General features: G+C 42.0%; 1 protein-coding gene across 1 annotated transcript in view; it reads left to right on the top strand.

Moving 5' to 3' along the window:
• Positions 1-1236: 1236 nt before the first annotated feature.
• LOC110522962 (26S proteasome non-ATPase regulatory subunit 1-like) overlaps positions 1237-24470 on the top strand; it is a 134815-nt gene continuing 111581 nt past the window's right edge. Inside the window, exons 1-2 of the mRNA XM_036979048.1 lie at positions 1237-1785; positions 19662-19752. Coding sequence (XP_036834943.1) covers positions 1237-1785; positions 19662-19752 — 640 coding nt within the window. The remainder of the gene's footprint in view (positions 1786-19661; positions 19753-24470) is intronic.

Genomic DNA, 24470 nt, shown 5'->3' with positions numbered 1-24470 from the left:
AACTGGGCTGAAACATCTCATGAAGAGTAAAAGACAAAAATATTTTTTTCCTTCTCATAACTGGTGATTAAGATCAGATTGTAAAGGACTGAAAATGTTGTGGATTGATAAGGCACTACTTTCATTGTGAAAGTTTGTAAAGGAGATCCAACATCAGGTGTAGGTATTCCACTTGATTGTAGTGCATTGTGCTGCTCTATGCCATCTTGTCTGTGTGATATCTGTATTTGGGGTATTGGAAAACTGTAGAATATTGTAAATAATACAGTAACTGTTTCTCTGACAGATTTGGTTTTTAAAATCTATCTATAATTCACATAATAAGTAATAATATGTAAATATTACTGTGTATTGAAGTAGAGTCAGCCGTCATTGGTTCATATTTAAATATCAGTGTCAGCTATTGCGTGCCCATATCCACTAACATTTTAGTGACACTCCTTCAATTATGAAAGGAGGACGTTTTAGAAAAGAGTCCAAAATGCGAAGTCTACCAGATCACACAAATCCCCCAAAACAAAATAACATGTAACTTTCAGAACAGAACAATGCAAAAACACCTTTTCACAAAGAACTGACGTGCAATCATGTTTCCGCTATGAAAATAGCTCCCTCGAAGTTTCCCTCTCTGAAGATTTACACAGTGACGGTTCACACTGAATTAGATTGATAAGACCTCCGTTTGGCTGTCAGCAGCAGTAATTCTCGTCTCGAATTAGAAGAGGGAGAACTGTAAAACTAGACACAGCTATTTTCCTGACAAAATATTTTGTTCCCTTTTGCTAATGCAGATCTCATCCAAAGAACAATTATTTCCTGTCACGGCCTCTCTCCCGCTTTGGCGCCCGAGGGTGCCTGACTGCCTTCATAACGCACACCGGTCACCGTCACGTGCAGCAGTGGATCATTGGACTCACCTGGACTCCTTTAACTTGTTAATTGCCCCTCCTATATCTGTTTGTTTCTTTGGTTAGATCCCTGTGTCAGCGTTGTTGTCATTGTTTGATCCGGTCCAGACGCTGTCCTGTTCCATGTCCGTGGTTAATTAAATGTTCACTCCCTGTACCTGCTTCTCATCTCCAGCATCATTCCTTACAGAATTCTGACACCAAAATAGGTAGCATCAGGGAGGCCTGTTTATTTGTTGGTGACGTCGGGTCCGTGTGCCGTCGTCAATGGAACCGGGGGGGGTGCCTCAGCTAGCTCGCCGGGCTTCCATGCCCTAGCTGGCTCTAGATGTTTTTCTTGCCCCGGTGGGCTCGGCAGGCGCCCACCCCACATCATGCTTCGGCCGGCCATCGGTCTCCCAAGCCTCAGCCGGTTCGTCAGGCTCCCACGTCTCAGCGGGATCGTCAGGCTCCCATGCCTCAGCCAGTTCGCCAGGCTTTCCACACCCCAGCCGCATTGTGCAGTGCCCATGCCTTGGCCGGCCCTTCAGGCTCGCCCAGGTGGGACGCCTGGTGGCGCCTCTGGGGGGGGTACTGTCACGCCCGCTCTCCTGCTCTGCCGCTCGAGGGCGCCAGACTGCCTTCATTGCGCAAACCTATCACCATTATTACTCGCACCCACGCTTCATCACCGGTCACATCATGCTTCGGCCGGCCATCGGTCTCCCAAGCCTCAGCCGGTTCGTCAGGCTCCCACGTCTCAGCGGGATCGTCAGGCTCCCATGCCTCAGCCAGTTCGCCAGGCTTTCCACACCCCAGCCGCATTGTGCAGTGCCCATGCCTTGGCCGGCCCTTCATGCTCGCCCAGGTGGGACGCCTGGTGGCGCCTCTGGGGGGGGTACTGTCACGCCCGCTCTCCTGCTCTGCCGCTCGAGGGCGCCAGACTGCCTTCATTGCGCAAACCTATCACCATTATTACTCGCACCCACGCTTCATCACCGGTCACCATAACATGCAGCAGAGCATCATTGGACTCACCTGGACTCCTTATATTTGTTGATTGCCCCTCCTATATCTGTCTGTTTCTTTGGTTAGAGCCATGTGTCAGCATTGTTGTCATTGTGTGTTCCTATCCAGACGCTGTCCTGTCCTGTTCCGTGTCCGTGGTTAATTAAATGTTCACTCCCTGTACCTGCTTCTCGTCTCCAGCATCAATCCTTACAATTTCCCCTTATTTTGGCAGCTGTGCCACAGATCACATTAGTCAGATGTGTCTTCAGCTTGTGTACTTTGGTCTCCCCACCCTTGAGGAACAAAACTGTGTACTGTGAACACAGCCCCTCAGTCTGGTGAAAAGTGTTGAGGTCATATTACCTTCAAAGGCTAATGTTGCTAAAGGTGAATGATGGATGCTGCAGGTGCCAGTGCCCCTAGTGGCTCAGTTTTGAGAATGCAGTCAGGACCAGCAACAAAGGATGCCTCACAGCTTGGCCCAGGAGTTTTTGTGTGTGACCATATTACTTAAAAATGAGGCCTTAGAGTATCAAAGTCAACACAGAGTAATACCTTTTTTATTTAACCTTTCATGTTTTGCAGGCAAGTCAATTAAGAACAAATAACAATTTACAATTTTGACTATAGAGAGCCCCTGTGCCCAGTTTTTCAAAACTTTTAATCTGGATCAGAATGTTCCGGATTCTGTAATCTTTTTTTTTGCCATACAGAATCCGATCGATCTGGCTGTGTCTGATCCGTTTTTGTTCTGAAAATAATAGATCATGATCATTCTGATCCAGATACCACAATATCAAGATTTTACGTGCTTTGAACAGGCTAGCACCTTGCTATCTACTGGAAAAGTTATGGTACTACTTCTACACTGTCATAGGGAACCAGAGATGAGTAAACTAATGCATGAATAAAGGTGCCTAGATTACTTCTAAGTACATACATTTATTTGTACTCAATATAACTGACCACATACCTATACTGCGGTCAATTTAACATAATTAACCTTCGTTTTTCAGATGTAAGAAGGTTTTTAAACCTTGTCACCTTAGTTACATTGACCTTTCTTGGTTGTAGAGCCTCTCACCTGAATCCGCCCTTCTAGTGGGATCAAGATAATCCTGATGTTCAGTATCAAAACTCTCCTAATCACCTGGAAAACGCAAAAACAACATTTAATCCCGAATAAATGTCAGATTGGATTACCAAATCTGAACCCAATTTTAACATTTAATCCTATACAATTGCCGAAATCTGATCAGATAACTTTCTAAAAACTTGGCCCTGGTGGCAGTGACAGAGAGGCACCTATCCAGGCAGATATTTTAGCTTAGGTGGCACTATGGCACAGAAGAACAGTGCATTGACAGTGCAGGCTCCCCGGAGGGGATGCATGAGCCAGGTGCCAAGCCCCTGCTACTCTCGAGGCAAGGCACCCCTCAACCAGGGGGGAGATGGCAGCTCTGAGTGCTGGCTTCCAAATCATCAGTCAGCGGCTGCAGAGGAGCTCTCTGAGAGCTGGAGGGCAGCAGTGGCATGGTTTTCTTGGCTGGAGGATGGTGGGTGGCAGGAGGACAGAGCCAGTAGTGGGAAATAATGTCGTTGAGTCAGATTGCCTATACCCCTGAGTCTAGTAGGACAACACACTTAAATTGAGGTTTCAATTGTGTTTCTTCCTTTGTCTATTCATCTGCTATTTGTTACACATGTTTGTTTATAATTAAAGATTTTGGAATAGATTTTGGAACAGAATTTTCAGCGATATTTAATATAGAAGGTTCTTTATTCGCATTCCATGCATTTTTTTTTACTTCACAGCACAGGGCTTTCCATAGAGCTTGTATTAAAATTATGAGACAGCTGCATAACCCTTCTTGAGGAAAGACTGAGAAGACGTTTCTGGTCAAGTTTCCAGTCCAATCACTTACAGTGGCATGTATTCATGGATACCAAGGGAAGCCAGGCTTCCCAGAAAAAAATTATAAAAAAACAACAAAAAAACATACATTATTTTATCTTTTGTCTCTCTGTGTTTCATGATTTTCCTTCAATTCACAAGAGGCTGGATGTCATTCCTATCAAATCCCATTGAGAGCATTCATCATTGACAGAAAAGTTGAATTGTTGCATGTTGTTGTCCTCCGGTGGCTAGCTTGCTAAAATTGTCCCTTTCCTAAATTAGCCATGGATGGAGATAGGGATTTGGACTTGGGGTTTTACTTAACTCTCTGGCTGGCTAATGATTATAACAGGGATTCTGATCCAACCATTAATTCATACATTGTTGTGCCCCTGACCTGAGACGATGGATGTTCCATAAGTAGCTAGAAGTCGAATGCTAATTTTAATTAGCTAATGTTGCCCATGAATATAAGTTAGGCTAGGATTTTAATTTTAACCAGGTAACCTAGGACAACAAAAAATAAAAGCGTGTACTGTATGACAGAGTGATAGACCATTTCGTCAACATGAAAGAAAGGAGGATGGCAATTGGCATTGTTCTACAAGTAGGGTGAGTAAACCTGTTTTCTACTTGCACGAACGGGCACGCACATAGATATCAGAACCATGGACAGCCAAATCATATGTCGCTTACGCTGATTAGGCTAAATTGTTTTGGGCATGTTTTAGTTGTCATTTTATTAGACTAAGCAGAGGTGATTTCATCAAATCATGTGGAAATGTTGAAGTTGAAATGGTGCTGGAATAGTGGAGGCAGCTCCTGTTTTCTTTGCGACTTGCAGTAACTATCTGTGGTTCTAAATCAATAGTTGTTTAGTGGTCCAAAAATGTCAAAAACATTAACTTCCTTGCCCATGCTGTAGGTCATGTAACTGTCTGTTACTGTACATGCAATATGCTTTGTGGACTTAATCTGGAGAAAGGTTGCTATCCGCTTTTGTGATAAAACAGGTGTATAAATAAAATAGGTGTATAAACAATGTCCTTGTACTATACTAATTTAATATGTTTGTTATATACTTGGATTAAATTAGAACATATCATGATGTAAATAAATGTCCTAAATTTGGAGACTTAAAGTAGAAGTTTGCTTTTTTCAATCAAATCTCAATTTTTTTATGTAAGTTGCATGTTATAGAAGGGTACAATTTCCCTTGTTTTTGAGAAACTTACCCCAACAGGAGAGGCTATACGGACACGCTTGGTTCCCAAATTGATTACTTATGTTGCACAGCTGAGAGTCGAGACGAATGGAAACAGTTCAGTCAGTCATCCTGATGAACCCTTCCCAGCAAGCTAATTTATGCTGGCTAGCTGGGAGTAACAGCAGCATGGCGCTAGTTAAAAGAAAGTGGTGTTTATTTCGATGGGCGAGGGAAAAATTACTTCCATCTGGATGTCACTGTGACATGCCAATTAGCTAACATAACGACAAGCCGTTGTGAATGATCAGTGCAACGGTGTTGTTTCAAGGTGCTTGTTAGCCTCTCTGCTCCTGCCGACAGATCGACTAGTGGTTTGCCGATCTGAGCAGCAGTTTTTTCCCACCACAAAGCTGTATCACATGTTGCCAGTGTCCCATTTGTTCCATACCATTTCATTTTAGGATAACAGCCTACACAAGAAATAACTTGTAATATTGGTATTTTGTACTAGTAACCATCTGGATGTCACCGTGATACAGTATACTCCTTTGCGCTGCAAGCCGGCAACACAACAACACAGCACAGTGTCCTTCACTGCCGCTTGCTGCAGTAAGGAGAGGGAAGTAGCTAGACAGGGTACCTACTATCAGGCCAGGGTGAGAGCGAAAGCACATTTATTGTAGTGATTTTCCCAGAAAATGTACAGCTATGGCATTAACGTCAACATGTTTCTAAAAAGAAAATGAACAATTATTCCTATACAAATTTAATGATTCTGAACATGCTCCAGGGCCACATCTATAAACTAGCTAGCTGGGAAGAGCTCATCAGGATGACTGACTGAACCAAATCCGTTTGTTGCCACTCGACTCTCGCTGCGCAACATGCAGTATGTCATCAATTTGGGCACCAGGCATTTCCATATAGTCTCTCTCTATCCCAACCAGCAATTTACTTCTTTATCCTCGTGCAGTACGGGGCTCTGAAAAAACATTTTAAAAAAATGTTTCATATTGTAATGCAGGTTTTTAGATATTGTACGCATCAGCTGTTTCCCCCTATCCAGCTGTTTCAATATCTGTGTAACCTGCTGCTAGAATGGACTGAGAGGTATCGCTCGATTCGCAACAAAATGGAATATAACTTTGCAGATAAAATTTGGAATGACAAAATTACGTGTACAACATCTAAAGACCTGCATCACTATATTGAGAACTTGTCTGTTTCTAAAATTATGTATTTGTGTGTTTTTAGAGTAGTTGGTCATGTTTTTTCAGAGCCACTGTACTGCACAACGAGGAAGGGAATCGGTGTTTGGAGTAAGTTTCTCAAAAACAAGTGAAATCACACAAAAAACTTCTATAACATGCCATTTACATAAAAAATAGATTTGGTTGTAAAAAAGCTCAATTCTCTTTTAAAGACCCACCTCTGAGGAAGTTTGGACATACGCATGCACACGGACATTATCAAATAGCTATATTCTTTGTTATCTCTGTTATTTTTTGTTCTCTCTGTTGTCATTTCAGCAAGCTAGCTAGCTATATATCAATGCATTATCTAAATTGCGGCCGCGAATCGGCTAATAGAAGTAGAAAGAATATAAGCTCTGGTAATATGGAAAGCCTGACAATTAAAGCAATGGCCGAGTTCGTTTTGCATGGCCCGGTGTCCTGGGTGAGTAGAGATTTATTTTTAGGATCAATGGAATGTTAACAACATCAGAGCATTCTCAACACTTTTTTTCAGACCAGGTAGCGACTGCTCTCTTAAAATTCAAGACATAACTAAATCTATTGATATGACAGGGAGCAGAATTTACCATCCTTCGAGTTAGACTCAACCATTATTTTCATGGTAATCAACCCAATCATCTACTGGCTAACAAGCTTCACCGTAGTAATCAATTAGCAGATATTGCAACTATTGATTCTGAATGAGTTGAATTACTATCAGAACACAAATTAATCAACCAAACATTCTCCCATTTCTATAAAGAATTGTACACCTCTGATTGTAAATCAACACCAAGCCAGATCAAGTCCTTTTTAAAATATATAAGAACTCCTCTTCTCTCAACTGAGGAAGCCGGCTTGCTAGGAGCCCAAATCTCTCTCAATGAACTCAAAAGGGCATTGGATAACATGCAAAAAGGCAAATCACCTGGTTGTGATGGTATTCCTCCTGAGGTCTATTTAGCATTTTGGAACCAATTAGATCCACTGTTACTTGAAATGGTTAACACAGCCATTCTCAAAGGTTCAATTTGCAGGGATAATTACAGCACTAATTTCGCTTTTATTAAAAAATGTAAGGATGCCACCCAGTGCTCCCATTGCCGCCCTCTATCTTTGATAAACACAGATATTAAAACCTGTTAAGGATATGGCAGACTTATGCCCCCTTTGGAGGAATTGGGTACCCCTAGTAAACTGAAAAAAAAATATATGCATATAATAATCATTATTGGATAGAAAACACTCTAAAGCTTCTAAAACCGTTGGAATTATGTCTGTAAGTATAGCAGAACTCACAGGGCAGGCATTCTTCCAAACTAGTTTTTGTGGTCATGAAAGTTGGAGCAACTTTGACGTCATCGCCCCCACCCTTCCCAACCAGTTATGATTCTGGGGAGACTTTCTATGTCTTCCACTAGATGTCCTGATTCAGTAGAGCTTTTAATCGTTCAAATCCCGCGAGAATTGGCCCTATGGGAGTGAAATTAGTGCGTGCCATGAGAAAATATGTTGTGCGTTGTGGCGCGAATTGGTCCCAGCCATTCCTTTGTTCCAGCACTCAAAAGAAGGACAGACGATGACCGGTTGAATTGAAATTTGTTTTGTGTGTTTAAAACATCATAAAGCTTGCTTCTGCACTTAGTTTGACCTGTTTAGTCGACATATAATATGCAATTTTGAAGTTTTGATGCGCAACTTTTCCGGACCAGAGGACATTTTGGGTGCATTTCAGCTGATGTTATTAGCAGTAGCTAATACAAAGACGCAAGACTTGAAACCAAACAATGTATTGGGTAAGTATGAAGCCTTCCAGAACATTCTGAACGAAGACCATCGAAGGTAAGGGAATATTTATGCTGAAATCTGTGTTTCTGTTGACTCCAACATTACGGAGAAATGTAGCTTGTATCTGAGCGCCGTCTCAGAATATTGAATAGTGTGCGATTTCTGTAACGTTAAAAATAATTGTAACAAAGCGATTGCATAAAGAAGCAGTGTATCTTTCTAACTATATGTAGAACATGTATATTTAGTCAAAGTTTATGATGTCTATTTACGTTATCTTGCCGCGCTACCTAGATTTCCTGCTGACATTTTTTAGTAATTTCTGAACATGAACTCAATGTAAATGGACATTTATGGATATAAATGGCATATTATTGAAAAAAAAAATGTACTGTGTAACATGTCCTATTACTGTCATCTGATGAAGATTTTCAAAAGGTTAGTGAATGATTTATTTTTTAATCCTGCGTTTGTTGATTGCATGTTTTGGCTATTCAAATGAGCTGTGTCTGGTGGTGGTTTGACATATATATGTGCTATGTTTTCGCCGTAAACATTTTAGAAATCTGACTTGCTGGCTAGATGAACAAGGTGTTTATCTTTCATTTGAGCTATTGGACTTGTTAATGTGTGGAGGTTAAATATTTCTAAGAATATTTTTGCGTTCCATGCGCCACCGTTCCATCTGAACATGGGAGGGTAGAGTCCCAAATGGGAACCAATATCTTAGGAAGGTTAAACTATTTTCCAAAATTCTGTCGTCCCATCTCAAAACTTACATACCCACATTGGTACATCTGGACCAAAGTGGTTTTGTTTTACATATCTTACATGCTTCATCAAAAACCAAATATCCTTGGGCAGTTCTAACCTTTCGACACAGAAAAAGCTTTTCATAGACTAGAATGGCCATATCTTTGGTCGGTTTTGGAACATATGTTCTTTGCTCCAATTTCATTAATATGATTCAAATACTATATGCCAATACCCCAATCATAGTAATAGCAGGAAATACCTGCTCTGTTCCGTTCAGAATAACTAGAAGTAGCATGCGAGGTGATCCCATTTCACCTCTGCTATTTTTATTGTCTCTGGAGCCACTGGCTCAGGCAATTCATCATTCGATAGAAATTACACCAATATCTCTCAATTCTATGGATAACTTCATCTCATGATACGCTGACGATATCTTACTTTATCTAGACAATGTATCTCAAATAGTGAAGACATCAAAACTATGAAATAACACATATGGAATCATGTAGTAACCAAAAAAGTGTTAAACAAATCAAAATATATTTTATATTTGAGATTCTTCAAAGTAGCCACAATTTTCCTTGACAGCTTTGCAAACTCTTGGCATTCTCTCATCCAGCCCCCTGGCTGAAAAAAAAAAAAATATATATATATAGAAATATGGTGTCTCCTATTGCCCTGGAATACGTGGTCTTTACAGATATATCCCTTAAACAATGTAAACTAAGCTTTGGTCCTATTATTGCTAACACAATTTATTTTTGTCGCAAAATTGAAAAACAATATAACTGGGAATCAAAATGGCAGCCCATACTCCAATATTTCACAATAATGCTTCGTGATCTGGAGGGCAGCCTTTTGCATCTCCCCAATGGTCTAAATGTGGAATTGGAACATTCCAAGATTTGAAAGATACATATACATTATAGAGTTTGACCGATTATGATTTTTCAACACCGATACCGATTACTGGATGACCAAAAAAAAGCAGAAACAGATTAAATGGACGATTTTTATATATATATTTGTAATAATGACAATTACAACAATACTGAATGAACACTTATTTTAACTTACTAAAATTATTTTATTGATGTATTATATTATCAAATAAATGATGAAACATGTTCAATTTGATTTAAATAATGCAAAAACAAAGTGTTGGAGAAGAAAGTAAAAGTGCAATATGTGCCATGTAAAAAAACGAACGTTTAAGTTCCTTGCTCAGAACATACGAAAGCTGGTGGTTCCTTTTAACATGAGTCTTCAATATTCCCAGGTAAGAAGTTTTTAGGTTATAGTTATTACAGGACTATTTCTCTCTATACCATTTGTATTTCATATACCTTTGACTATTGGATGTTCTAATAGGTACTTTAGTATAGCCAGCCCAATCTCGGGAGTTGATAGGCTTGAAGTCATAAACAGCGCAATGCTTGAAGCACAGCGAAGAGCTGCTGGCAAATGCACGAAAGTGCTGTTTGAATGAATGCTTACGAGTCTGCTGCTGTCTACCACCACTCAGAATGCTCTATCAAATCATATAATAATAATATAATAACACACAGAAAAACGAGCCTTAGGTCATTAATATGATAAAATCCGGAAACTATAATTTCGAAAACAAAACGTTTATTCTTTCAGTGAAATAAGGAACCGTTCTGTATTTTATCTAACGGGTGGCATCCCTAAGACTATACCCTGACTCTGCTTGCACAGAACGCAAGAGAAGTGACACAATTTCCCTAGTTAAAATAAATTCATGTTAGCAGGCAATATTAACTAAATATGCAGGTTTAAAAATATATACTTGTGTATTTGCCACGACTTCCGCCGAAGTCGGTCCCTCTCCTTGTTCGGGTGGTGTTCGGCGGTCGACGTCACCGACCTTCTAGCCATTGCTGATTCATTTTTCATTGGTTTTGTCTTGTCTTCCTTCACACCTGGTTCCAATCACATCAATTACATGTTGTGTATTTAACCCTCTGTTTCCCCTCATGTTCTTGTCAGTGATTGTTTGATTGTATGTTATGTGCAAGTTATGTTCTGGTGTGCGACAGGTTTTTGTACCCACTTTTATTATTCTGTATATTTTGGTTTTCTGAGTTTTGTGAGCACTTATTAAACGACTCTGTTTATACCAAGTTCGTTCTCCTGCACCTGACTTCCCTGCCACCAGCACGCACCCATTACAGATTCACCGACCCAAACTATGGAGTCAACATAGTAGTCTCTCTCTATCCCAACCAGCAATTTACTTCTTTATCCTCGTGCAGTACGGGGCTCTGAAAAAACATTTTAAAAAAATGTTTCATATTGTAATGCAGGTTTTTAGATATTGTACGCATCAGCTGTTTCCCCCTATCCAGCTGTTTCAATATCTGTGTAACCTGCTGCTAGAATGGACTGAGAGGTATCGCTCGATTCGCAACAAAATGGAATATAACTTTGCAGATAAAATTTGGAATGACAAAATTACGTGTACAACATCTAAAGACCTGCATCACTATATTGAGAACTTGTCTGTTTCTAAAATTATGTATTTGTGTGTTTTTAGAGTAGTTGGTCATGTTTTTTCAGAGCCACTGTACTGCACAACGAGGAAGGGAATCGGTGTTTGGAGTAAGTTTCTCAAAAACAAGTGAAATCACACAAAAAACTTCTATAACATGCCATTTACATAAAAAATAGATTTGGTTGTAAAAAAGCTCAATTCTCTTTTAAAGACCCACCTCTGAGGAAGTTTGGACATACGCATGCACACGGACATTATCAAATAGCTATATTCTTTGTTATCTCTGTTATTTTTTGTTCTCTCTGTTGTCATTTCAGCAAGCTAGCTAGCTATATATCAATGCATTATCTAAATTGCGGCCGCGAATCGGCTAATAGAAGTAGAAAGAATATAAGCTCTGGTAATATGGAAAGCCTGACAATTAAAGCAATGGCCGAGTTCGTTTTGCATGGCCCGGTGTCCTGGGTGAGTAGAGATTTATTTTTAGGATCAATGGAATGTTAACAACATCAGAGCATTCTCAACACTTTTTTTCAGACCAGGTAGCGACTGCTCTCTTAAAATTCAAGACATAACTAAATCTATTGATATGACAGGGAGCAGAATTTACCATCCTTCGAGTTAGACTCAACCATTATTTTCATGGTAATCAACCCAATCATCTACTGGCTAACAAGCTTCACCGTAGTAATCAATTAGCAGATATTGCAACTATTGATTCTGAATGAGTTGAATTACTATCAGAACACAAATTAATCAACCAAACATTCTCCCATTTCTATAAAGAATTGTACACCTCTGATTGTAAATCAACACCAAGCCAGATCAAGTCCTTTTTAAAATATATAAGAACTCCTCTTCTCTCAACTGAGGAAGCCGGCTTGCTAGGAGCCCAAATCTCTCTCAATGAACTCAAAAGGGCATTGGATAACATGCAAAAAGGCAAATCACCTGGTTGTGATGGTATTCCTCCTGAGGTCTATTTAGCATTTTGGAACCAATTAGATCCACTGTTACTTGAAATGGTTAACACAGCCATTCTCAAAGGTTCAATTTGCAGGGATAATTACAGCACTAATTTCGCTTTTATTAAAAAATGTAAGGATGCCACCCAGTGCTCCCATTGCCGCCCTCTATCTTTGATAAACACAGATATTAAAACCTGTTAAGGATATGGCAGACTTATGCCCCCTTTGGAGGAATTGGGTACCCCTAGTAAACTGAAAAAAAAATATATGCATATAATAATCATTATTGGATAGAAAACACTCTAAAGCTTCTAAAACCGTTGGAATTATGTCTGTAAGTATAGCAGAACTCACAGGGCAGGCATTCTTCCAAACTAGTTTTTGTGGTCATGAAAGTTGGAGCAACTTTGACGTCATCGCCCCCACCCTTCCCAACCAGTTATGATTCTGGGGAGACTTTCTATGTCTTCCACTAGATGTCCTGATTCAGTAGAGCTTTTAATCGTTCAAATCCCGCGAGAATTGGCCCTATGGGAGTGAAATTAGTGCGTGCCATGAGAAAATATGTTGTGCGTTGTGGCGCGAATTGGTCCCAGCCATTCCTTTGTTCCAGCACTCAAAAGAAGGACAGACGATGACCGGTTGAATTGAAATTTGTTTTGTGTGTTTAAAACATCATAAAGCTTGCTTCTGCACTTAGTTTGACCTGTTTAGTCGACATATAATATGCAATTTTGAAGTTTTGATGCGCAACTTTTCCGGACCAGAGGACATTTTGGGTGCATTTCAGCTGATGTTATTAGCAGTAGCTAATACAAAGACGCAAGACTTGAAACCAAACAATGTATTGGGTAAGTATGAAGCCTTCCAGAACATTCTGAACGAAGACCATCGAAGGTAAGGGAATATTTATGCTGAAATCTGTGTTTCTGTTGACTCCAACATTACGGAGAAATGTAGCTTGTATCTGAGCGCCGTCTCAGAATATTGAATAGTGTGCGATTTCTGTAACGTTAAAAATAATTGTAACAAAGCGATTGCATAAAGAAGCAGTGTATCTTTCTAACTATATGTAGAACATGTATATTTAGTCAAAGTTTATGATGTCTATTTACGTTATCTTGCCGCGCTACCTAGATTTCCTGCTGACATTTTTTAGTAATTTCTGAACATGAACTCAATGTAAATGGACATTTATGGATATAAATGGCATATTATTGAAAAAAAAAATGTACTGTGTAACATGTCCTATTACTGTCATCTGATGAAGATTTTCAAAAGGTTAGTGAATGATTTATTTTTTAATCCTGCGTTTGTTGATTGCATGTTTTGGCTATTCAAATGAGCTGTGTCTGGTGGTGGTTTGACATATATATGTGCTATGTTTTCGCCGTAAACATTTTAGAAATCTGACTTGCTGGCTAGATGAACAAGGTGTTTATCTTTCATTTGAGCTATTGGACTTGTTAATGTGTGGAGGTTAAATATTTCTAAGAATATTTTTGCGTTCCATGCGCCACCGTTCCATCTGAACATGGGAGGGTAGAGTCCCAAATGGGAACCAATATCTTAGAAAGGTTAAACTATTTTCCAAAATTCTGTCGTCCCATCTCAAAACTTACATACCCACATTGGTACATCTGGACCAAAGTGGTTTTGTTTTACATATCTTACATGCTTCATCAAAAACCAAATATCCTTGGGCAGTTCTAACCTTTCGACACAGAAAAAGCTTTTCATAGACTAGAATGGCCATATCTTTGGTCGGTTTTGGAACATATGTTCTTTGCTCCAATTTCATTAATATGATTCAAATACTATATGCCAATACCCCAATCATAGTAATAGCAGGAAATACCTGCTCTGTTCCGTTCAGAATAACTAGAAGTAGCATGCGAGGTGATCCCATTTCACCTCTGCTATTTTTATTGTCTCTGGAGCCACTGGCTCAGGCAATTCATCATTCGATAGAAATTACACCAATATCTCTCAATTCTATGGATAACTTCATCTCATGATACGCTGACGATATCTTACTTTATCTAGACAATGTATCTCAAATAGTGAAGACATCAAAACTATGAAATAACACATATGGAATCATGTAGTAACCAAAAAAGTGTTAAACAAATCAAAATATATTTTATATTTGAGATTCTTCAAAGTAGCCACAATTTTCCTTGACAGCTTTGCAAACTCTTGGCATTCTCTCATCCAGCCCCCTGGCTGAAAAAAAAAAAAATATATATATAGAAATATGGTGTCTCCTATTGCCCTGGAATACGTGGTCTTTACAGATATATCCCTTAAACAATGTAAACTAAGCTTTGGTCCTATTATTGCTAACACAATTTATTTTTGTCGCAAAATTGAAAAACAATATAACTGGGAATCAAAATGGCAGCCCATACTCCAATATTTCACAATAATGCTTCGTGATCTGGAGGGCAGCCTTTTGCATCTCCCCAATGGTCTAAATGTGGAATTGGAACATTCCAAGATTTGAAAGATACATATACATTATAGAGTTTGACCGATTATGATTTTTCAACACCGATACCGATTACTGGATGACCAAAAAAAAGCAGAAACAGATTAAATGGACGATTTTTATATATATATTTGTAATAATGACAATTACAACAATACTGAATGAACACTTATTTTAACTTACTAAAATTATTTTATTGATGTATTATATTATCAAATAAATGATGAAACATGTTCAATTTGATTTAAATAATGCAAAAACAAAGTGTTGGAGAAGAAAGTAAAAGTGCAATATGTGCCATGTAAAAAAACGAACGTTTAAGTTCCTTGCTCAGAACATACGAAAGCTGGTGGTTCCTTTTAACATGAGTCTTCAATATTCCCAGGTAAGAAGTTTTTAGGTTATAGTTATTACAGGACTATTTCTCTCTATACCATTTGTATTTCATATACCTTTGACTATTGGATGTTCTAATAGGTACTTTAGTATAGCCAGCCCAATCTCGGGAGTTGATAGGCTTGAAGTCATAAACAGCGCAATGCTTGAAGCACAGCGAAGAGCTGCTGGCAAATGCACGAAAGTGCTGTTTGAATGAATGCTTACGAGTCTGCTGCTGTCTACCACCACTCAGAATGCTCTATCAAATCATATAATAATAATATAATAACACACAGAAAAACGAGCCTTAGGTCATTAATATGATAAAATCCGGAAACTATAATTTCGAAAACAAAACGTTTATTCTTTCAGTGAAATAAGGAACCGTTCTGTATTTTATCTAACGGGTGGCATCCCTAAGACTATACCCTGACTCTGCTTGCACAGAACGCAAGAGAAGTGACACAATTTCCCTAGTTAAAATAAATTCATGTTAGCAGGCAATATTAACTAAATATGCAGGTTTAAAAATATATACTTGTGTATTTGCCACGACTTCCGCCGAAGTCGGTCCCTCTCCTTGTTCGGGTGGTGTTCGGCGGTCGACGTCACCGACCTTCTAGCCATTGCTGATTCATTTTTCATTGGTTTTGTCTTGTCTTCCTTCACACCTGGTTCCAATCACATCAATTACATGTTGTGTATTTAACCCTCTGTTTCCCCTCATGTTCTTGTCAGTGATTGTTTGATTGTATGTTATGTGCAAGTTATGTTCTGGTGTGCGACAGGTTTTTGTACCCACTTTTATTATTCTGTATATTTTGGTTTTCTGAGTTTTGTGAGCACTTATTAAACGACTCTGTTTATACCAAGTTCGTTCTCCTGCACCTGACTTCCCTGCCACCAGCACGCACCCATTACAGATTCACCGACCCAAACTATGGAGTCAACAGGAGATGGTACCCCGGCCAGTGAGGTGGAGGAGCGTGTCCAGGAGCATGCAGTTATGCTTCACCATCTTGGCGCCGCCATGGATCGCGTTGTCCAGACAATTGACCACTGAGAGAGACAGGGAGTTCTTTCAGCACCTTCACCAGCACAACCAGGTTCTCTCCTGAGCGCCCCTTTTCCGCCTGAACCCAGTGGGATCCGTCTCTCCTTGCCCCAGGAGTACGATGGGAGGGCTGTGAACTGCCAGGGGTTCTTATTGCAAATAGACCTCTATCTGGCCACTGTCCACCCAGCTCCATCGGGTCGTGAGAGGGTGTCCGCCCTCGTCTCATGCCTCACCGGGAAAGCCCTGGAGTGGGCAAATGCCATGTGGAGAGAGATGCGGCGTTGGACCAGTTTGAGGAGTTCACCCGCTGTTTCCGGGCAGTCTTCGACCACCTGCCCGAGGGTAGTGTGGCGGGTGAACGCATCTACCATCTGAGGCAGGAGACAAGGAGCGCCCAGGAGTTCACCCTGGAGTTTAGGACCCTGGCTGCTGGTGCAGGATGGAACAACAGGGCCCTGTTCAACCATTACCACTGCAGTCTGCGTGAGGACATCCATCGGGAGCTGGCCTGCAGAGACACCTGTCCATCCGGCTGGACAACCTGCTGGCTACTCGCTGAAGTTCAGTTCGGAGAGTGGTGGTTCCATCCTCCCGCACCCCCTATCCGATACCCATGGAGCTGGGAGGGGCGGTGCGCAAGGAGACCGGAGGGGGTTCCCGCTCGTGCACCATCTGTGGCCGCAGAGGTCACACTGCAGGTTGTAGCCGAGTTGGTTCCTCTGGGAATCGAGGCAGCAGGCAGGGCGTTCTGGCGTCACCCCAGGTGAGCCGGCACCATTCTCCCCCAGAGCCTTCTGTTGCACATATGTTTGTGTCTGTCACGTTTCCTGAGTATTCCCCCCATTCCCAGCATAAGGCGCTCGTCGATTCAGGGCCTACCCTGGTTAGCTTGTCATGACCCCACTCTTTCTTGGCCACAGAGGGCTCTCACGGGGTGGTGGCGAGAGTGCTCAGGTAGGTGTTTAGGGGTTTCCGTTGGTGCTACTACGGTGGAGAGTCCAGACCAGGTCTCCACCGTGTGCATTCCCCCTGAAAATGCCGATTTGGCTCTCACCTTCTCCAAAAAGAAGGCGACTCAATTACCACCGCATCGACGGGGCGATTGTGCGATAGATCTTCTGGTAGACGCTGCACTTCCCAGGAGTCATGTGTATCCCCTCTCACAGGTGGAGACATAGGCTATGGAAACATGTCTCCGTATCCCTGCTTCAGGGGTACATTCGGTCCTCCACTTCACCTGCCTCTTCGAGTTTCTTTTTTGTGAAGAAGGGAGGTCTGCGCCCATCTATTGACTATCGGGGTCTGAATCAGATCACTGTGAGGTATAGTTAGCCGCTACCGCTCATAGCCACAGGGATAGAGTCAACACACAAGGCGCGCTTCTTCACCAAATTAGGAGCGCTTACACCCTGGTGCGTATCCGAGAGGGAGACGTGTGGAAGACGGTTTTCAGTACCACCTCTGGGCACTATGAGTACCTCATCATGCTGTACGGGTTGATGAATGCGCCATCAGTCTTCCAAGCCTTTGCAGACGAGATTTTCAGGGACCTGCACGGGCAGGGTGTAGTGGTGTATATTGATGACATTTTGATATACTCCGCTACACGCGCTGAGCATGTTTTCCTGGTGTGCAGAGTGCTTGGTCGCCTGTTGGAGCATGACCTGTAAGTCAAGGCTGAGAAATGCCTATTCTTCTAACAGTCAGTCTCCTTCCTAGGGTATCGCATTTCCACTACAGGGGTGGAGATGGAGAGTGACCGCATTGCAGCCGTGCGTAATTGGCCGACTCCTACCACGGTAAAGGATGTGCAGCGGTTCTTAGGGTTTGCCAACTACTACCAGAGGTTTATGCGGGGTTTTGGTCAGGTAGCGGATCCAATTACCTCACTGCTGAAAGGGGGTCCGGTGCGGTTGCAGTGGTCAGCTGAGTCGGACAGGGCTTTTAGTCACCTGAGGGCTCTGTTTACCTCGACTCCTGTGTTGGCCCATCCGGATCCCTCTTTGGCGTTCATAGTGGAGGTGGATGCGTCCGAGGCTGGGTAGGAGCTGTGCTTTCTCAGCGCTCGGGTACGCCACCGATGGTACGCCACCGATGGTACGCCATCTTCTTCTCGAAGATGCTCAGCCCAGCGGAGCGAAACTATGATGTGGGGGACCGTGAGCTGTTGGCTGTCATCAAGGCCTTGAAGGCCTGGAGACATTGGCTTGAGGGGGCTAGACACCGTTTTCTCATCTGGACCGACCACCGCAATCTGGAGTACATCCGGGCAGCGAGGAGACTGAACCCTCGCCAGGCAAGGTGGGCCATGTTTTTCACCTGTTTTGTGTTTACCCTTTCCTACAGACCAGGCTCCCAGAACGTTAAGGCAGACGCATTGTCCCGGCTGTATGACACAGAGGAGCGGCCCATGGATCCTACTCCCATACTCCCTGCCTCTTGCCTGGTGGTGCCGGTAGTGTGGGAGCTGGACGCGGACATTGAGCAGGCATTACGCGTAGAGCCCGCTCCCCTCCAGTGATTTATTGGGCCCACACGTCACCCTCCTCTGGTCATCCTGGGATCGGTCAGACGGTGCACTGTCTTAGTGGGAAGTACTGGTTGCCCACTTTGGCTAAGGATGTGAGGGTTTATGTTTCCTCCTGCTCGGTGTGCGCCCAGTGTAAGGCTCCTAGGCACCTGCCCAGAGGTAAGTTACAACCTTTACCCATTCCACAGCGGCTGTGGTCGCACCTGTTGGTAGATTTCCTGACCGATCTTCCTCCTTCACAGGGTAACACCTCAATCCTGGTCGTTGTGGATCGTTTTTTAAAGTCCTGTCATCTCCTCCCTTTGCCCGGTCTCCCTACGGCCCTACAGACTGCAGAGGCCCTGTTTACACACGTCTTCCGGCACTACGGGGTGCCTGAGGATATAGTGTCTCATCGGGGTCCCCAGTTCACGTCGAGGATCTGGAGGGAGTTCATGGACCGTCTGGGGGTCTCGGTCAGCCTTACCTCAGGTTTTCACCCCGTGAGTAACGGGCAGGTGGAGAGAGTTAACCAGGATGTGGGTAGGTTTCTGAGGTCCTATTGCTAGGACCGGCTGGGGGAGTGGGCAGCGTTAGTGCCCTGGGCAGAGATGGCCCAGAACTCGTTCCGCCACTCCTCCACTAACCTTTCTCCCTTCCAGTGTGTATTGGGGTATCAGCCGGTTCTGGCTCCTTGGGATCAGAGTCAGACCGAGGCTCCTGCGGTGGACGACTGCTTCAGCGCGCCGTGCTGTGCCAGAAAGTGAGGCCCCGGTGTTTGCACTGGTGGACCGGGTCTGGCTCTCGACCCAACACCTGCCCCTCCGCCTGCCCTGTTGGATGCTGGGTCCGCGGTTTGTGGGGCCATTTAAAGTCCTGAGGAGAGTGAACGAGGTGTGTTACAGGTTACAGCTTCCACCCGATTACCGCATTAACCCCTCGTTCCATGTGTCTCTCCTCAGACCGGTGGTGGCTGGCCTGCTCCAGGAGTCCGAGGTGCGGGAAGTTCCTCCACCCCTCTGGACATCGAGGGGGCCCCGGCGTACATCATTCGTACCATACTGGATTTGAGACGTCGGGCGAGGGGCCTTCAGTACCTCGTGGACTGTGGGGGGTATGGTCCGGAGGAGAGATGCTGGGTTCCGGTGGAGGACGTGTTGGATCCTTCAAATGCTGCGAGACTTCCACTGTCTCCATCTTGATCGCCCTGCGCCTCACCCTCCGGGTCGTCCCCAAGGTTGGTGTCAACGCGCGGCTGGAGGCGCGTGTCGAGGGGGGGGGGGGGACTGTCACGACTTCCGCCGAAGTCGGTCCCTCTCCTTGTTCGGGTGGTGTTTGGCCGTCGACGTCACCGACCTTCTAGCCATCGCAATTGCATTTTTCATTGGTTTTGTCTTGTCTTCCTACACACCTGGTTCCATTCCCATCAATTACATGTTGTGTATTTAACCCTCTGTTTCCTGTCCTTTTCGGTGATTGTTAGATTGTATGTTATGTGCAAGTTATGTTCTCGTGTGCGACGGGTTTTGTACCCACTTATTATTTTGTATATTTTGGTTGTCGGAGTTATGTGAGCACTTATTAACTTCTTATGGCTGCAATCCCGTTTAACGGGAGCGATTTGACAACAGCCAGTCAAAGTGTAGGGCGCCATTTTCAAAACATCAAAAATCTCTTAATTAAAATTCCTCAAACATGTATCTCATACCATTTTAAAGCTATTATCGTTGTTAATCCCACCACAGTGTCCGATTTCAAATATGCTTTACAGCTAAATATATATATTTTTTTAAAATAAAAATATGAGTTTACATTGGCACGTTACATTCACTAGTTCCAAAAACATCCAGTGATTTTGCATAGCCACATCATTCAACAGAAATACTCATCATAAATGTGAATGATAATACAAGTTATACACATGGAATTATAGATATACCTCTCCTAAATGCAACCGCTGTGTCTGATTTCAAAAAAACTTTACGGAATAAACCAGCTATGCAATAATCTGAGACGGCGCTCAGAAAAATCTGTCACAATAGCCGCCTTGTTGACGTCAACATAAACAACGAATTACATGATAAATATTCCCTTACCTTTGATGATCTACATCAGTAAGCACTCCAGGAATCCCAGGTCCACAATAAATGTTTGTTTTGTTCGAAAATGTCCGTTATTTATGTCCAAATACCTTGTTAGCGCGTTTGGTATACATATCCAAACGCTCATTCTGGTCAGCGTTATATCGGACAAAAACTTCAAAAAGTTATATTACCGGTCAAAGAAACATTTCAAACTAAGAACAGAATCAATCATTAGGATGTTTTTAACATATAGCTTCAATAACGTTCCAACCGGAGTACTCCTTCTTGTCTTCGTGAGCAATGGAACGCAAGTGACTACCATGAGGAATAAGCATGATCAGAAAATGGCTGACTGCCAGACACCTGACTGATTCTGCTATCATTCACTCCCACAACATCATAGAAGTCTCATTATAATTTCTATTGATGGTTGACATCTAGTGGAACCCCTAGGCAGTGCAACATCATTAATATCTCAAGGGGATTTCATTGGGGACTTTGGTGAATACATACAAAGCTCAGATTTCTCACTTCCTGTTTTGATTTCAAATCAGGATTTTGCCTGCCATATGAGTTCTGTTATACTCACAGACATCATTTTAGAAACTTTAGAGTGTTTTCTATCCAATACTAATAATAATATGCATATACTAGCAACTGAGACTGAGGAGCAGGCCGTTTACTTTAGGCACATTAATCATCTAAGCTACTCAATACTGCCCCCCAAGTTTGTTCACCTGCGCCTGACTTCCCTGCCACCAGCACGCACCCATTACAGTATTGATTTTAAGAAAGGCTTAGGTACACATTGGTGCAATGACAGTGCTTTTTTCGCGAATGCGCTTGTTAAATTACCCTTTTGGGGAATTAGGCTGTGATTCAATGATAAATTAACAGGCACCGCATCGATTATATGCTACACAGGACAAGCTAGATAAACTAGCAATATTATCAACTATGTTTAGTTAACTAGTGATTATGTTAAGATTGATATTTTTTTTATAAGATCAGTTTAATGCTGGCTAGCACCTTACCTTGGCTACTTGCTGCACTCGCATAACAGGTAGTCAGCCTGTCACGCAGTCTCTGCAATTTAATTGGCCATAATCGTATGTCCAAAAATGCAGATTACCGATTATGAAAACTTGAAATCGGCCTTAATTAATCGCCATTCCGATTAATCGGTCAACCTTTAAACAGTACCCAGCAAGTACCCTCTTTTTTTTCTAGATTTAGTACCCTCTTTTTTTTCTAGATTTACAACTGAAGTCAGCTATGCTGGCCTATGGAGTCCCTTGGGAAACCCAACTACCGAACTATCCAATGATGGGATTTATAAATAAAGGATCTGGACTCACGAAAGGATTTCTATAATATATAAATTACTAAATGACATTTTCTGAGCTGGCTATTAAACAAGTATGGTCCCCAGATCTAAGTGAATCTGAACAACCCTTTATTTTGTATTTTTATTGAACCTTTATTTAACTAGTCAAGTCAGTTATTTACAATGACGGAATAGAGTACAGAAATATATGACCTTGGCATTCCATAATCGGAACCGTCCACTTACACACTTTAAGTTTGTCCAAAGACACCAAGGAAAGGTTTTACGATGAAATTGGCCCCAACTACTACAGGAAAAGGTGGGCCGTACAGGCACCCATTAACATCAACATGGCTTTAGTGTAGCGGGTCTTGAGTTTAAAATTCCTTGGTGTCCACATCACCAACTAACTATCATGGTCCAAACACCCAAACACACTAAGACAGTCATGAAGAGGGCATGACAAAACCTTTCCCCCTCAGGAGACTGAAAAGATTTGGCATGGGTCCCTAGATCCTCAAAAAGTTCTACAGCTGCACCATCGAGAGCATCCTGACCGGTTACATTACTGCCTGGTATGGCAACTGCTCGGCATCTGACCGTATAAGGCGCTACAGAGGGTAGTGCGTACGGCCCGATACATCATTGGGGCCAAGCTTCCTGCCATCATGGACCTCTATACCAGGCGGTGTTAGAGGAAGGCCCTACAAATTGTCAAAGACAACAGCCACCCTAGTCATAGACTGTTCTCTCTGCTACCTTTAGGCAAGCGGTACCAGAGCGCAGTTGTGTAAAATATTTAAGTAAAAATAGTTTAAAGTACTACTTTAGTAGTTTTATGGGGTATCTGTACTTTGCTATTTATATTTTTGACAACTTCACTTTACTTCACTACATTTCTAAAGACAATAATATACTTTTTACTCCATATGTTTTTCCTGACACCCAAAAGTTCTCATTACATTTTTAATGCTTAGCAGGACAGAAAAACTGTACAATTCATGCACTAATCAAGAGAACATCACTGGTAATCCCTTCTGCCTCTGTTCTGGCAGATTCACAGACTCACGAAACACCAATTCTTCATTTGTAAATTATGTCTGAGTGTTGGAGTGTGCCCCTGGCTATCTGAAAAATGTGTGTAATATAAAGAATTTGAAATTATTTATACTTTTACTTTTGATACTTAAGTATATTCCTATTACATTTACTTATGATACTTAAGTATATTTAAAACCATATACTTTTAGACTTTTACTCAAGTAGTATTGTCACGTTCGGAGTTGACCAAGGCGCAGCGTGAATAGAGTTCCACATATTTTGATAAACTGAAACGCACTGAAGAAAACAAAAAACAAACAAACAAACAAACAAACAAACAAACAAACAAACAAACAAACAAACAAACAAACAAACAAACAGTGACGCTACTTGTGTGCACACAGGCACCTAACTGTAGACAAGATCCCACACCAGAAAGTGGGGAAAAGGGCTGCCTAAATACGATCCCCAATCAGAGACAACGATAAACAGCTGTCTCTGGTTGGGAACCATATCATGCCAACATAGAAATACAAGACATAGAATGTACAAAACCCCTAGACATGCAAAAACCCTAGACATACAAAACTAGAGTACCCACCCTAGTCACACCCTGACCAAACCAAAATATATAGAAAAACAGAGATATCTAAGGTCAGGGCGTGACAAGTATTTTAATGGGTGACTTTCTCTTTTACTTGACTTTTCTTTTAAGGTATCTTTACTTTTACTCAAGTATGATGATTGGATACTTCTTCCACCACTGCTGGAGCAACAAATCTAGGTCCAAAAGGCTTCTTAACAGCTTCTACCCCCAAGCCATAAGACTCCTGAACAGTTAATCAAATGGCTACCCAGACTATTTGCATTGTCGTTGCCTCCCCCCACCGCTCCCCACCCCTTTTTTACTTTGCTGCTTCTCTCTGTTTATTATCTATGCATAATCACTTTAACTCTAAATACATGTACATATTACCTCAACTTCCTCAACTAACCTGTACCGCTGCAAATTGATTCTGTACCGGTACCCAATGTATATAGCCTCGCTACTGTTATTTTACTGCTGCTCTTTATTTTGTATTTTTATTTTTTACTTATCTATTTTTTTTAACTTAATACTTAATTTTCTTAAAACTGCATTTTTGGTTAAGGGCTTGTAAGTAAGCATTTCACTGTAAGGTGAACCTGTTGTATTCAGTGTTTGTTGCAAATGCAATTTGATATGATTTGATGAAGAATGCTTTTCCAACAGTCTTGAAGGAGTTCACACATATGCTGAGCACTTGTTGGCTGCTTTTCCTTCACTCTGCGGTCCAACT

Source organism: Oncorhynchus mykiss, chromosome 5 (genome assembly GCF_013265735.2).
Source record: "Oncorhynchus mykiss isolate Arlee chromosome 5, USDA_OmykA_1.1, whole genome shotgun sequence".
In the NCBI taxonomy this organism is placed as follows: domain Eukaryota; kingdom Metazoa; phylum Chordata; class Actinopteri; order Salmoniformes; family Salmonidae; genus Oncorhynchus; species Oncorhynchus mykiss.
The sequence above is the reverse complement of the archived record's forward strand: the minus strand, read 5'-3'. Positions and strand labels throughout refer to the sequence as shown.